This window comes from Otolemur garnettii, unplaced genomic scaffold (assembly GCF_000181295.1).
Source record: "Otolemur garnettii isolate 467f Iridium unplaced genomic scaffold, OtoGar3 scaffold00086, whole genome shotgun sequence".
Classification (NCBI taxonomy): Eukaryota; Metazoa; Chordata; class Mammalia; order Primates; family Galagidae; genus Otolemur; species Otolemur garnettii.
Genome location: NW_003852481.1, coordinates 3,581,409 through 3,596,660, shown reverse-complemented (window position 1 = coordinate 3,596,660; position 15,252 = coordinate 3,581,409). Strand labels below are relative to the sequence as shown.

Here is a 15,252-nt window from a genome sequence, read left to right as displayed (position 1 = left end):
GGACACGTTAGTGACTGGAGCCCGGCTTCAGCTTGTATCAGAAGGCGTGGTCACTTCACAGTGGGACACGTTAGTGACTGGAGCCCGGTTTCAGCTTGTATCAGAAGGCGTGGTCACTTCACAGCTGGGCATGTTAGTGACTGGAGGCTTCAGCTTGTTCTCCACTGCTTCCTCACCCCCTTCCCCAGCATACCCAGTATAGACTCCTCTTTCCGAGACCCAGTTTTATCATCTGAGACTGTGGGTGAAAAATCTGGAGTAGATTCCTGATGTGCAAAACCCAGACTCTCCTCGTCCATGTCTTCCACTGTCGGCTTTCAGAGTGCCCCACTCTGGCTTTGTTTCTCAGTACACACCTTTGGGGACAGGCCTGTATTCCTCCTGTTCCCCTTGTAGACCATGCTTGTTTCTGCCAGTTCCCATTTAACTTTTATTGCTGTCTCCAAGAAATCTTTAACACTACTGTAGCCCCTGTGATCTTCCCCTCAGAACTGGTCACTCTCATAATAACACTTACTTTCTGTATTTCATAGCTAATGCCATTTCCTGACCTTCAGGTTAAAAGCAGTGACTCGTCTTAGAGAGCAATTTGATGTGCTGTTGCTTGAGATTCACCAAATAGGTATTTAATCAGTGCTTTGAGGATGCCCAGAAGATTGGTATGATACTATTTAGTGGATACTGCTAATTCATTGCTAATATAAGGTTAACAGTCTAACCTTATGCCTCGTATGTTGGTTTAACTTGAATTGACAAGAGATACCTACCTAGATGTTGAGCAAGACTAATTCATTTTAATGGGCTCTAATGTTCCAGGGTTCTTTTCTACCTGTTGAAGTCTCACATTTTACAAAGCTAATCAGGTGTTCCTTCTAATAGTCCAGCTATTTGTGTAGTCCTTTACAATGTCCAAGTTTTATTTAATCATCTCATTTTGTCCTCCTTACAACGTTTTGGGGTAGGTGTTATTATTCACTTTTAAATGAGCGTGGGTCACCCGTTAGTTTGTGGCAGAGACTTAAAATTCCTTTTCTGAGAACTTTATTTTCTCTTTAACAAAGAATCTGCCCTGATCATTCCTCAGCATTTCTGCTGAAGGCCTTTGTCCCACGTGTGTTTTAGTTGTTTATCAGCTGCTTTCTGGAAAGGAAGAAAAAGAGGTTAATTTTTTTTTTTTTTACAGTTTTTGGCCGAGGCTGGGTTTGAACCCACCTCTTCTGGTGTACGGGGCCAGTGCCTTACTCCTTTGAGCCACAGGCACTGCCCAAGAGGTTAAATGTTTTGATGGATTAGTATCTCAATTAATATGATTTTGCTCTGGTATCTTCCTAAGATCTTTACTTTAAAGGGCATTTTCTTTCTGAAGGTACGAAGAGTGAAGCCTCAGCTGACTGGTATTGGGTATTAATTAGTTACCACCCACATCTCTGTGTGCGCCTCACCAGAAATGTCAGCTTGAGGTCAGGTTGTTTGAAATGTCAAACTGAGGGCTTCCTAACCAAAAGAGGTGCAAGCATGAGACCACAGAGTCTCTGTTTCCTGCTGGTTCTGTTTGGTTACAGAGGCGTGGCACTCATTTAGCGTTCTTACAATCCTTGGGAGCTACAGAGTGGGTGTTCAGACCAAAAAGGCTACTTCCTGAAGTGTTTATGCAAAGGATCATTTTTAGAGAGTTATGCGGAATGGAATTGGGTCTGACGTCAATTCTCAGTGCGCTTTCTCTCCCCTGGAGGAAGAGTCCATATGCAGAGACAGATGTGAGACGAGAATGAGAACATTGCTGCAAGGTGCAGGCAGGCAAAGAGCAGACTTTACTGTGAGCCAGAGGTGGCCAGTCTGTTCTTCACGCACTTTTAGAAATCCTCAGTCATGTATAACCTATCAGCCTGAACGTGTCTGAAATAGGTGAGTGTACAATGAGTTATTTGATGATAATAACCATTTCGTAATAATAGAGCAAGCCTTTCTGCGACCATTGTCCAGGTCAAGTAACAGACATTGCCAGCACTCAGAAGCCCCCCTAGAAATCCTTTTGGTCACTGCCCACACCCCTCTTTGGAGGGAGTCTTATGACTTTTATGGTAATAATTTTCTTGTTTTTCTCTTTAGATTTACCACTTTTACGTGCATCCCTAGATCAATTAGTTCAGTTTTACCAGAATCACACTGCATTGATTATTTTGTGGTCTTGATTTTTTCACTCAGTATTTTGTTTGTAATAATCACACATTATTGCATATAGCTGTCCTTTATTCTTATTAGCATAGAGTATTTCATTGTATGACTTTACCAAAATTTATTATTTTATCATCAATGGATGTTTATTTGTTTGTAGTCTGGGCCAACTACAAATATACCCTTTTTTTTTTTTTGAGACAGAGCCTCAAGCTGTCCCCCTGGGTAGAGTGCTGTGGCATCACAGCTCACAGCAACCTCCAACAAGCAAGTCTCCTGCCTCAGCCTCCCAAGTAGCTGGGACCACAGGCACCTGCCACAACGCCCAGCTATTTTTTGGTTGCAGCCGTCATTGTTGTTTTGGCGGGCCTGGGCTGGATTTGAACCCGCCACCTTAGGAGTATGTGGCTGGTGCCTTAGCTACTTGAGCTGCAGGCGCCAAGCCAAATATACTACTTTGTACACTCTTGAGTTTGTCTTTGGGGCAGGCATTTCTGTTGGATATGTATTAGATTGAACCATATGAAATGATCATTTTTGTGGCGCAAACATTAAATATTAGTGATATCATATGGTTTAATCCCAAGGAGAATTGTTGGACCATAGGAAATACATATATTCAATTTTAGTAAATCATGCCAAATAGTTTTCTGAAGATCTTGTACCAACTTAATTTACTGATAGTGATGTATACTTGTTTCTCCACATTCTGGCCCACACTTGTTATTATAATTTCTCATTGTGGTTTTAATTTGCTTTTTTTTTTTTTTTGGCCCGGGCTGGGTTTGAACCCGCCATCTCCGGCATATGGGGTTGGCACCTTACTCCTTTGAGCCACAGGTGCCATCCCTGTGGTTTTAATTTGCTTTTCATGGTTACCAATGTGTTTTTGAGCATCTTTGTTGTTCGTCTTGGCCATTGATTTCTTCTTGCAGAGCACCCAGTCTACTTAGTCATTCGCCTGTTTTTCTTTAGGGTGGTTTGTCTTTGTCCTGTTGGTTAGCAGGGGTGCTAGATACATTCTAGATCTGAATCTTTGCTGGTTAAATGTGTGCAAGTATCTTCTCCCAAATCCAGCTCAGCTTTTCACTTTCCTAATGGTGGTTTTCAGGCTGGGTGCAGTGCTCACCCCTGAAATCCTGGCACTTTGGGTGGCCAAGGAGGTGGGAAGGTTGAACTCTTGAACCCAAGAGTTTAAGACCTGTCTGAGCAACATAGAGCAACCCGATCTCTACAGAAAAATTTAAAAGTTAGCCAAGGGTGGTGGCACTTGCTTCTAGTCTCCAGTACTTGGGAGACTTGAGCCCAAGAGTTGGAGGTTACAGTAAGCTGTGATGATGCCACTGCACTGTAATGCGGGCAATGGAGTGAGATCCTGTCTCAAAAAAAGGTGTCTTTTGATGAACAGATATTCTGAATTTGAATGTAGTCAAATATATCCATCATTTATTTTCATAGTTAATGTTTTTGTAGACTGTCTAAAAAAGCTTTTACCCCAAGATCTTGAAGATAACCTTTTGTATTATCTTCTAAGAGATTTATTATTTTGCTTTTCACTTTGAGGTCTGTAATCCATCTGAAGTTGAGTTTTGCATGTGGAGTGAAGTTGAGGTTCAATTTTATTTTCCCCCAATGGATGGATGTACAGTTGTCCCAGCATTAGTGAAAAGACCATCTGCTGCTTTGCAGGGTGACGTCTGTGGCGTGCTCTGTAGGTGCCTGCGAGTGTGCACTCTTGTTCTCTTCCTTTCTATGGTCTGTTGATCTGTTCTTGTACTAACACATCACTGTCTTGTTGCTATAGCTTTATAGCACGTGAGCCTCCCACCTTACTCTTCTCATTGAAGAGCGCCTCAGCCATTCTTGTGCTGTATTTCCATGTACATTTTAGAATCAGCTTGTCAAATTTAACAAAAGTTGGTTGGGATTTTGATTGAGATTATAATTGATCTATCCATTAATTTGTTTAGAATTGCCATCTTTACAGTTGTAAGTTTTTCATCTCGGAATAAGGTATATCACTGTGTTAATAAGGTTGCTTCATTGTCTATCAGAAATGCTTTTTGAGATAAAATTCACCATTTTAATGACTTTTTATTAAGGTATACATAACAAAATTTACCATTTAAACCGTTTAAAAACATAGAATTCAGTAGCTTTTAGTACAAAGTGTTGTACAACTATCAGCAGTATCTAATTTTAGAACATTTTTGCTCCCCCACTGCCCCAAAAGCCCCATACCTATCAAGCAGTCACTCTCCACGTCCCTTGAAACTTCTGCCTTCTGTCTTGGAGGATTTGCCCCCCCTTGAACATTTCATATCTATGGAAACACACGATATATGGCCTTTGGTTCTGGCTTAACCAACTACAGATAATGTTTTTAAGGTTCATCCTTGCATGTTTCCTACATCCCAGGTGTCGCATGTGTCAGAACTTTATTGCTTTTATGGCCGAGTACTATTCTGTTGTACGGCTATACCACATTTTAATTATATGGATAAACCATATTATAAATTAATCAGTTGCAGACGTTATTTGATAAAAGCCTGCAATTTTTATAGAGTGTGCTCTTATGTTTTATTACATTTATTCCAAGGTAAATATTTTTAAATTTTCACAAATTATCATTTTGTTTACTGCTGTTAAATAAGAACATATGACCATGATACATGCTATGAGTTTAGTTTGATAAAGTCTCAAAATAATTCCAAAACTATTTCTGTAGGATAGATTCCTTTGTACTTTATCTATACCAGTGATATCATTACAGTGAATGAGTTTTGTTTCTGCCTTTTTGTTTCTTCTGCCCTTTGTTTCTTTAACTCCTTTAACTCACCCTGCGGACTAGAATCTCTAGTATAAAGTGGAACAGAGTCGTGGTAACAAGTAGCCGTGACTTATTCCTGATTCTAAAGGAAAACCTTTTAATCCTTCACAGTTAAATGTAAGATTTGCGATAGATACATACATGTTTCAAACGGTCTTTATCTTAACTGAAGCTTGACAATCTAATTTTTAAGTAACAATTAGGTGAGCTCCTAAGAGCACTTGGCCTCTGATTTGGTCAATTTTGGCAATCTTCAGGTTTGACTTTTGAAGTCACATCGGCCTGTTTCCAAATATAGCTCTGCTATATACTCACATGATTTTGGTCAGGACTGTAAATCCTTTTAGGGCAGAAACTGTGTCTTATTTATTTGGTTCCGTACCCTTAACTCTAACTTAATGCACAGTACGTCATAGGGGCTTAAGAGATGTATTTTGAAAACAAAGTTACTTAATTTGTCTGAGTCTTGACTTTCTTATTTATAAAGTAAATGGGGGGAATAATTCTTTACATAACATCTTTGTTATGATGATTTTAAAAATAATATGTGTAACATAGTTGGTATGTAAAAAGCATTAAAAAATTTCTTTCCCTTGAGATTTATTTTTCTTTAGTTAAAAAATAAATACAGTATTAGTGATCTGGTTTTCATCTTTGAGTTTCATGTAACTTCATAGAAACCTGCTTACTGTCTTTGTTTTTTACATTTTAAAGAAATTAAAACATTTTTTCGTCTTCACTTCTCTTCCCGTCCCCTTTTCCTGTCCCTTTCCTATCTCAGGGTCTTGCTCTGTTGCCCAGCCTAGCATGCAGCAGCATGGTAATAGCTCACTGTAACCTCAAACTCTTGGCACAAGTGATCCTCCTGCCTTGCTTTCTTGAATAGCTGGGACTACTTTCACCTGCCACCATGCTCAGCTAATTTTTTTTTGTTTTTTGTAGAGAAAAGTGTTTTGCTATTGCCCAGGCTGGTCTCAAACTCTTGGCCTCAAGCAATCCTCCCACCTCAGCCTCCAAAAGTGCTGGGATTACAGATATGCGCCATAGTTCCTGGCATAAAACTTTTTTAGAAGTTAGAAGGGTTTAGAAATTTTCCCTGTGGCTGAGAAATATTCTGATGGCTTGAAGTGAGAGGGAAAATCTGACTATGGTTTGAGGTGAGCTTTTTAACGACAGAAAGATCCCATAGATTATGTAGCAAGTTCCATTGAATTAAACAATATAGTGAGAAGCACGGTACCAACGTGGATTTATTTATTTAATTTTCTTTAAAAAAAATTGTTTGAGACAAAGTCTTATAGGCTAGAGTGCCATGACCTCAGCCTAGCTCACAGCAACCTCACACTCCTAAGTTCAAATGATCCTCTTGCCTCAGTCTCACAGGTAGCTGGGACTACAGGCACCTGCCGCAGCACCTGGCTAGTTGTTCTGTTGTCATAGAGACAGGGTCTCACTCTTGCTTAGGCCAGTCTTGAACTCCTGAGCTCAAGCCATACTCCCACCTTAGCCTCTCAGAGTGCTAGGATTACAGGCATGAGCCACCACGCATGGCCAATTTATCTATTTATTAGCTTGCTCTCCAGAAAGGTACCAACAAGGTTTTAAATGGAATGTATTAATAGTCTCTTAAGAGCAGCAACAATGTTCTGATGTATCCATGTTTTCAGCAATTGGATGACTCTAGTTTTGTTAATACCCTGTAATCATAATCTTCTTCATCCCTGAAGTTCTGATATCTCATTTTTACTGAATTTTTTCTGCAGGAATTTTTGAAGGAGATGCTACGCATGATATTTTGTACCACCTGTAGAGGGTAGTGTAGCCTCTGTTGGGAATCAGGAGCATCCCCACACATTAGCTTCTGTGTTTGTCATGCCCTTTCATTCTATGGAATAGGAGGTAATAGGCTGGAAGGGAGCAATGGTGAGCAGAGGATGAGTTTTCCAGAAGTAGACTGTGGCCGCATGGTGGCTTCAGAAGGGTCTGTGGGGCTAGAAAGACTTTAGAACTCAAACTAGAGCCAGACCACCCACTGCTCACATGGATGGTGGCTGAGTGCCTGCTGTGCCTCCCTGCAGCCTAGTGACAGCCAACACTCTTATCTCAGTGCAAGGAGCTCAGGCAACATTGTCTAAGGACGTAGGTGTTTGTTTCTCTGGAACACTGGGAATTCTTGTAATTGCAATTGATGTTTCCTACCCTGAACGGACCTTCACAGTTACTAATGAAGAATTGGACTTTCTGCATTTCAGGTCAACATCAGTAAGTGCCATTATTTAGTGGATTTGGACACCATGAGAGAAACACCCCGGGAGCCCAACTATTCATCCTATAGAGAAGAATGGATCAGCTTGGCCTCCAGGCCATTCCTCGATGCCTCTAGGTATGTAGCTCTAATCCTGTGAGATGTGTTAGGAGTAGGAAGGGTGAATGTTTGATTCTTGGATTGAATAACTTCTGGTCCTGGGCCAATGCTAGTAGCCATCATTTTTGTTTTATGTGGGCCCAACATATCTGTTTTGTCCAGTTTCCTAAGAAAATGAAAATATTTCTTTTTCATGTCTTCAGAATGCAGAGTGTATTCTTAAATCTTCAAATGAAAGACTCTAAGTAAAACAGTAAAAGGTCTACTGAAGAAAACTCAAATGAGTGGTTTACATTGATTATGTTTGGCAACCCACTTCAGCTGTCTTCACCAAGAGTATTCTGATGCTGTCAGGAAGATCGGCTGTGCTTTTGAGGAGCTAGGAGTTCACGTACGTTATTTTCAGGCTCAAGCCTAGGCCAGGACTGGTATGGAAATTATTAGATCTGAAACAGGGAGACTGAATAGACCAGGGCTTGTCTGCCTCTTCATAAAGCTCTCATAATTAATGATAAGAAGTGATAAGCATTCCACTTCGTATATCAAATCATCACATTGTACCCCATAAATATATACAGTTATGATTTTAATTAAAAATTAAAAAGAAGTGACCAGGACATTCAAGTGATGGAGTAGGGGCAGGGTAATTTGGAGAGGTCAAAGTGTCTGCGGGCACAGGTCCAAGTCAATAGACAATTGGCATTAAGGAGGTTTAAGGAGGCCTGGTGGGCAAAGCCCAGGAGCCAAAAAATCTGAAAGAAAGAAAAACGTAGAAGACTAGGCCCTAAGGCAGGTCTGAGGCTCAGAACCTGGGACTGGGCCTAGGACAGGGCTCTTTGTAGACTAAATGAACACAGGTGCTGGATTTAAGTCTGAGGAACCAAAATATAGGTCAGGATACCAAGACGGGAAATAAAATACAGAGATAAAAACAAGGGTCCCTCCTTACTGGAACTGAAGCGTAAGACTGGTTCTTTGTGAGTAGGAAAGAGTGTGCTCAGTCTAAGTTAGTTCAGTTAAAGCCGGGCTAGCAAGATGGCTGAGATGCAGATCTGGATACCAGGGCACTAGGTCGGTCTTGGAAGTGAAGCGGGAACTAAGTTTGGAGAGCTGCTGGAGCTCAACAGTCACTGAGTTTATAGCCAGTTACAGGATGAGGGGGTGGCTGAGGAGAGGAAGGCAATCAGGAGGTATCTGAGTTCTCCAGCCATTCTCAAGTACAGGGTCTGGAACCACACTGCCATCCTGTAAATCTTTCTGTAGCCTGAAGCCATTCCCTCAAGTATATGATACATAATTTCTACGTGTTCTATCTCCATATTCTGGGAAATGGTACTTCTTTTTTTTGAGACAGAGCCTCAAGCTGTCCCCCTGGGTTGAGAGCTCTGGCATCACAGCTCACAGCAACCTCCAACTCCTGGGCTCAAGCGAATCTCCTGCCTCCCAAGTAGCTGGGACCACAGGCGCCCACCACAACGCCCGGCTATTTTTTGGTTGCAGCTGTCATTGTTGTTTGGCGGGTCCAGGCTGGATTCGAACCCACCATCTTAGGTGTACGTGGCTGGTGCCTTAGTCACTTGAGCCACAGGTGCTGAGCGGGAAATGATGCTTCTTTTCAACAGATATTTTTTAAGAATTTGCAGTCTCTAGGTGCTTTGGACATATTAGTGAATAAAATAAAGAGCCCATCTTTGAGGAGCTCCTTGTTTGGAGATGGGTTGGGAAGACATACAAAAAACATAATAAATGAGGAAATAAGTTATATGGTAAATAGAGGTTATAAAATATATGGTATTCGAAGGTGATAAATGCTAAGAAAAAAACCCCCAGCAGGTTAAGAGGATTGAGAGGTCCTCTAGAGTTGAGGGTTACACTTTTAGCTAGGCTGTCAAGGTAAGGTGATAATTGAACAAAGACTTGAAAGAGGTAAGGGCATTAGAAGTCCAGGGGAACAAGTAGTGAAAGGCTCTGGCTTTTGGTAAAAACAGGAGGCAAATGAGGCTGGAACTAAGCAGGATGGGGGAACAGCAGGCAGTGTGGTCAGAGTGTGGTGGGGGTGAGTGCAGCATATGAAGGGCTTTGTAGGCTGTTGAAAAGCTTTCACTCTCAGTTACATGGGGAGCTACTGCAGGATTTTGATATAACTTCTCTTTCCAAAGAGTCATTTTCAGTTCTGTGCTAAGAATAAATGGCAATCATAGTAAGGGAGTAAGCGTAGAAACCAGTTAGGTTACTATTGCTGGTGGTTCAGGCAAGAGATGAGGGTTGTTCAGTGCAGGGAGAGGACCATATAGCTCATGGGAAGGAGAGTGAGAGTTAAGCCGGGAACACCCTGTAACTGTAAGAAACGCCTGTGATATAACCTCTCAGTAATATAACACCTTGGTGATAAGGGCACAGGGAAGGGATCTCCCAGAAATGGAAGTGGTTAGATTCAGGATATATGGAAATGCACTGAATTCAAAGTGTGAGAGAAAGAAAGGAATTAAAAGTGATCCCAGGGAATATATCTAACAAAGGATGTGAAGGGAACTATAAAGGGAATTATGAATTCCTGAGAAAAGAAGTAACAAAAGACATTGATAAATGGAACAACAGGCTCGGCGCCTATAGCTCAACCGGCTAAGGCGCCAGCCACATACACCTAAGGTGGCGGGTTCGAATCCCCAGCCCGGCCCGCCAAACAACAATGACGGCTGCAACCAAAAAATAGCCAGGCACTGTGGCGGGCGCCTGTGGTCCCAGCTACTTGGGAGGCGGAGGCAGGAGACTCGCTTGAGCCCAGGAGTTGGAGGTTGCTGTGAGCTGTAATGCCACGGCACTCTACCCAGGGGGACAGCTTGAGGCTCTGTCTCAAAAAAAAATAAAAAATAAAAATAAATGGAAGAACACACCGTGCTTTTGGCTGGGAAGAATCAACATTGTAAAAAAGTCCATACTACCCAAAATGATCTACAGATTTAATGCAATTCCCATCAAAGCACAAACGTCATACTTTGAAGAACTTGAAAAAATAGTACTTTGTTCTATATGGAACCAGGAAAAAACTCAAATAGCCAATACAATTTTAAGAAATAAAAACAAATCTAGAGGCATTAGGTTACCAGATTTCAGGTTATACTACAAGTCTCACTTTATCGCCCTTGGTAGAGTGCTGTGGCATCATAGCTCACAGCAACCTCTGACTCCTGGGCTTAGACAATTCTCTTCCCTCAGCCTCCTGAGTAGCTGGGACTACAGGCACCCAGACTATGTTTTCACATAATGTCCTCAATGTGAGGGTGTTCAGCGCGCCCCCTGGGTGAAGGGCTCAACTATAACTTGAACTTTACCTTAGAAATGAAAACAGTGTTGGCTCGGCGCCCATAGGTCAGTGAGTAGGGTGCTGGCCACATATAGAGCCCGGCCTGGGCCTGCTAAACAATGACGACAACTGCAAACAAAAAATAGCTGGGTGTTGTGGCAGGCACCTGTATTCCCAGCTACTTGGGAGACTGACACAAGAGAACTGCTTAAGCCCAAGAGTTTGAAGTTGTGAGCTGTGATGCCACAGCACTCTACCGAGGGCGACATAATGAGACTCTGTCTCAAAGAAAAAAAAAAAGACGTGAAAACAGTGTAACCTAAACATTTGTACTTTCATATTAATCTAAAAAAAAATGATCCTAAGGGATTTGATCTAAGCAACGGGGAAAATGAAAGTGCTGAGATGGGAAAGACTGCATGGAGCAGGTTTTAGGGGACACTGAGATCAGCTCTGATTAGATCTGACATGTCAGTTGCCAAGCAGACAGAGTTATTGAGCAGCCAGCCGGATGTAAAGTCTAGAGGTCAGCGGGGAGATCCGAGCTAGAGATAGAGATTGGCATTTGGAATGGTTGGCATTTAGACGATAGTTAAAAACATAATAGGAAGTGAGATGAGCAAAGGAGCGAATGATGTTAGGGGCAAGGTGAGGTTAGGTGACAGTCAGTGTTAACAGGTTAGGGAGAAGAGGAACCAGCAAAGGTGACTGAGAAGGAATGACCAGTGGGGCGGTAGGAGAGGGCAGTACCCTGAAAACTAAGGGAAGAAAATGTGTTCAAAAGGAGTGGCCGGCTGTGTTAGAAGCTTCTGGTAAATCAAGTAAGATGAAGAATAACAGCTCTCTGCTGGGTTTGGTAGCTGGGAGAAGCAATTTGGATGAAGTGGCAGGGTGGGGCATAGAGCCTTGAGATGTTAGGGTGGTTAAAGCAGGAATAGTAGAAGAATTGGGGTAGCAAATAGAGACCTAAGTCTTTTGAAGAGTTTTTCCATGCAGGGAAGTAAATAGGGCTGTAGCTGGTGGTGGGTGTCAAGGAAGGGATAGCTAGAGAAGGTTTGTAACCTTTCTAAAAAATTTTTTATTATAACATATTATGTATACAATAGAATTTGCCATTTTCACCATTTTAAGTATCCAATTCAATTGCATTAATTGCATTTGCTGTGTTGTACAACCATTACCGCTATTATTTACAAAAACTAAAAAAAAATGTTTAACTTTTTTCATAGACTTTATTTTCTAGAGTGGTTTTGGGTTCCCAGCAGAACTGAGCAGAAGGCACAGAGATTTCCATACACCACCTGCCCCCACAAATGCACAGCCTCCTCCGCTATCAGCTTGATGCATCTGCACTGACAGGTGGTTGTCACCCAGAGCCCATAGTTTACCCTGGGCTCACCCTGGGTGTACAGTTCTATAGCATACTGTAACGTATCCATCATTACAGCACCATATACAATAGTTTCCCTGCACTTAAAATCCCGGGCTCTGCCTGTTCTTCCCTCACCACAGCCCTGACAGCCACTAATCTTTCCCTGTCTCTGTAGTTTTGCCTTGTCCAGAGTGTGTACAGTTGGAATCACGTAATACGTCGGCTTTTCCGACTGGCGTCTTCACTCAGCAGTGTGCCTTCACATTTCTTCCAACCTCACTAGCTCATTTCTTTTTAGCTCTTAGTAATATTCCATTGTCTGGGTGTACCACAGTTTATTTACCTGCTGAAGGACATCTTGGCTGCATCCAAGTCTTGACAGCTGTCTTAGTTTGGACTGCTATAACCAATGACCTCAGGCTGGGTGGCTTAAGAAACATTCATTTCTCACAGTTCTGGAGGCTTGAAGTTCAAGATTAGGATGCCAGCATAGATAAGGCTGTGGTGAGGGCCTTATCTTTTAGCTGCAGTCTTTTAGCTGCAGACCACCAGCTTCCTTATCCTCACACGGTGGACAAAGGCTGAGCCTGCGGTCTGACTTCTTAAGACACTAATCCCATCCTGGAGTCCTCCACCCTCATGACCTAACTACTTCCCAAAGGCCCACCCACACACATCATCACATCAGGGATCAGATTTCAACATATGAATTTTCAGGGACTCAGACATTCAGCCCGTAGCAACAATTATGAATAAAGCTACTCTAAATATCTGTGTGCAAATTTTTATGTGAACGTAAATTTTCAACTCCTTTGTGGGAATACCCAGGGGTGTGATTGCTGGATTGTAGGAGTACTTGGAATTTTGAGAGAAGCTTCCAGATGATCTTCCAAAGTGGCTGCACCATTTTGCTCTCTCCCCAGCAATGAATGAGCTCCTGATGCTCCACGTCCCTGAGAGCATACGGGGTTGCCAGTGTTCTGGATTTGGGCCATTCTTATCAGTGTGTAGAGGTACTTCATTGTTGTTTTAATTTATGTTGCCCTAATACAGCGATTCCCAACCTGTGGGTCACAACCAATGAAAATACATCCTGCATATCAGATATTTACATTACAATTCATAACAGTAGCAAAATTACAGTTATGAAGTAGCGATGAAAATAATTTATGGTTGGGGGTCACCACAACACAAGGAACTGTGTTAAGGGTCGCGGCATTAGGGAGGTGGAGAGCCACTGCTCTAATAGGACGTGGAACATCTTTCAAATGCTGACTTGCCATTGGGTATCTTTGGGAATGCGTTTGTTAAGGTGTTTGACCTATTTTTAAATCGGGTTGTTTATATTCTTATTGTTGAGTTTTAAGAGTTCTTGGTATATTTCAGATAACGTCCTTTGTTAAATCTCTTTTGTATTTCCTGCCAATCTGTAGCTTGTCTCCTCACTCTCTTGACAATGTCTTTTGTAGAACAGAAATTTTTAGTTTAAAAAAATCTCAAGAGTCTCAAGCTGTCGCCTTGGGTACAGTGCCGTGGCCTCATAGTTCACAGCAACCTCCAACTCTTGGGCTAAGGCAATTCTCTTGCCTCAGCCTCCCAAGTAGCTGGGACTACACGCGCCTACCACAACGCCCAGCTATTTTTTTTTTTTTTAGGTGTAGTTATCTTCATTGTTGTTTGGCAGGCCCAGGCTGGATTTGAACCCACCAGCCCTAGCCACTTGAGCTATAGACGCCGAGCCAGAAATTTTTAATTTTAATGAAGTTTATCTTTCGGATTATTTTCTTCATAGGTCATGCTTTTGGTAGTCTAAAAAGTCATTGTCAAACCCACAGTCACTTAGATGTTCTGTGTTGTCCTCTAGGAGTTTTATGCATTGTTTTCCTAGTGAAGGCTGTGATCTATTCCAAGTTAATTTTTGTGAAGGGTGAAAGGTCTGTGTCTGGATTTTTTTTCTGCATGAGGATGTGCAGTTGTTCAGCTCCATTAGTTAAAGACTGTCTTTCTCTGTAGTGGTGCCCTCGCTCCTCTGTCAGACTTTTACAGTTGGCTGTGTTTGCCTGCATCTGTTTCTGGGCTCTGTTCTGTTCCACTGACCTATCGGTCTGTTTCTTCACCAGTACTGCACTCTCTTGATTACTGTAGCTTTATAGTGAGTCTTGAAGTTGAGTAGTGTCAATCCTGTAACTTTGTTCTTCTCTTTCAATATTGTATTGGCTATTTGGGGGTCTTTTCTCTCTCCATATAACTTTAGAATCAGTTTTTCAAGATCTATAACTTAGTTTGCTGGAACTTTGATCAGGATCATGTTGAATCTATAGGTCAAATGAGGAAAAGCTGACTTATTTTATTTATTTATTTTTTGTTCGGCAGGCCTGGGCTATTTCAAACCTCCCACCCCTGGTGCACAGGGCTGGTGTTCTTACCACTGAGACACAGGTGCCTGGAAAAACTGACATTTTGACAATATCCATGAACATGGAATATCTTTCCACTTCTTAGTTCTTTGGTTTCTTTTTTTCTTTCTTTCTTTCTTTTTTGAAACAGACTCTCACTTTGTTGCTCTCATGGAGTGCTGTGGCATCATAGCTCAGAGCAAACTCAAACTCCTGGGCTTTAGTGATTCTCTTGCCTCAGCCTTACCAGTAGCTGGGACTACAAGTGGCAGCCACAACACCAGGCTATTTTTAGAGACAGGGTCTCACTCTGGCTCAGGCTGGTCTCAAACTCCTGAGCTCAAGCAGTCCACCTGCCTCAGCCTTCCTGAGTGCCAGGATTACAGGTGCGAGCCCACTATACCGAGCAGTTTTTTGGTTTCTTTCATTAGAGCTTTACAGTTTTCCTTTTATAAAGTTTATAAAGTTTATAAATTTACACCTAACTGTTTCATTTGGGGAGCTTGTTAAAGTAAATGGTATTGTGTTTTTAATTCAGATGTCAATTATTATTGCTGGTATGTAGAGAAGTGACTGGCTTTTGTATATTAACTTCATGTCCTGCCTTGGTATAATTGCTAGTTAGTCCTAGGAGTTTTTAAAACTTGTCACCCTGGGCTCGGCGCCTATAGCTCAGCCGGCTAAGGCACCAGCCACTTACACCTAAGGTGGCAGGTTCGAATCCAGCCTGGACCCGCCAAACAACAATGACAGCTGCAACCAAAAAATAGCCGGGCGTTGTGGCGGGCACCTGTGGTCCCAGCTACTTGG

The 15,252-nt window shown here is 42.1% G+C and overlaps 1 protein-coding gene across 1 annotated transcript in view; it reads left to right on the top strand.

Moving 5' to 3' along the window:
- ALG9 (ALG9, alpha-1,2-mannosyltransferase) overlaps positions 1–15,252 on the top strand; it is a 101,603-nt gene that overhangs the window by 71,306 nt on the left and 15,045 nt on the right. The window contains 1 exon segment of the mRNA XM_023516062.1: positions 7,258–7,388. Within this exon segment, the coding sequence (XP_023371830.1) occupies positions 7,258–7,388 (131 nt within the window).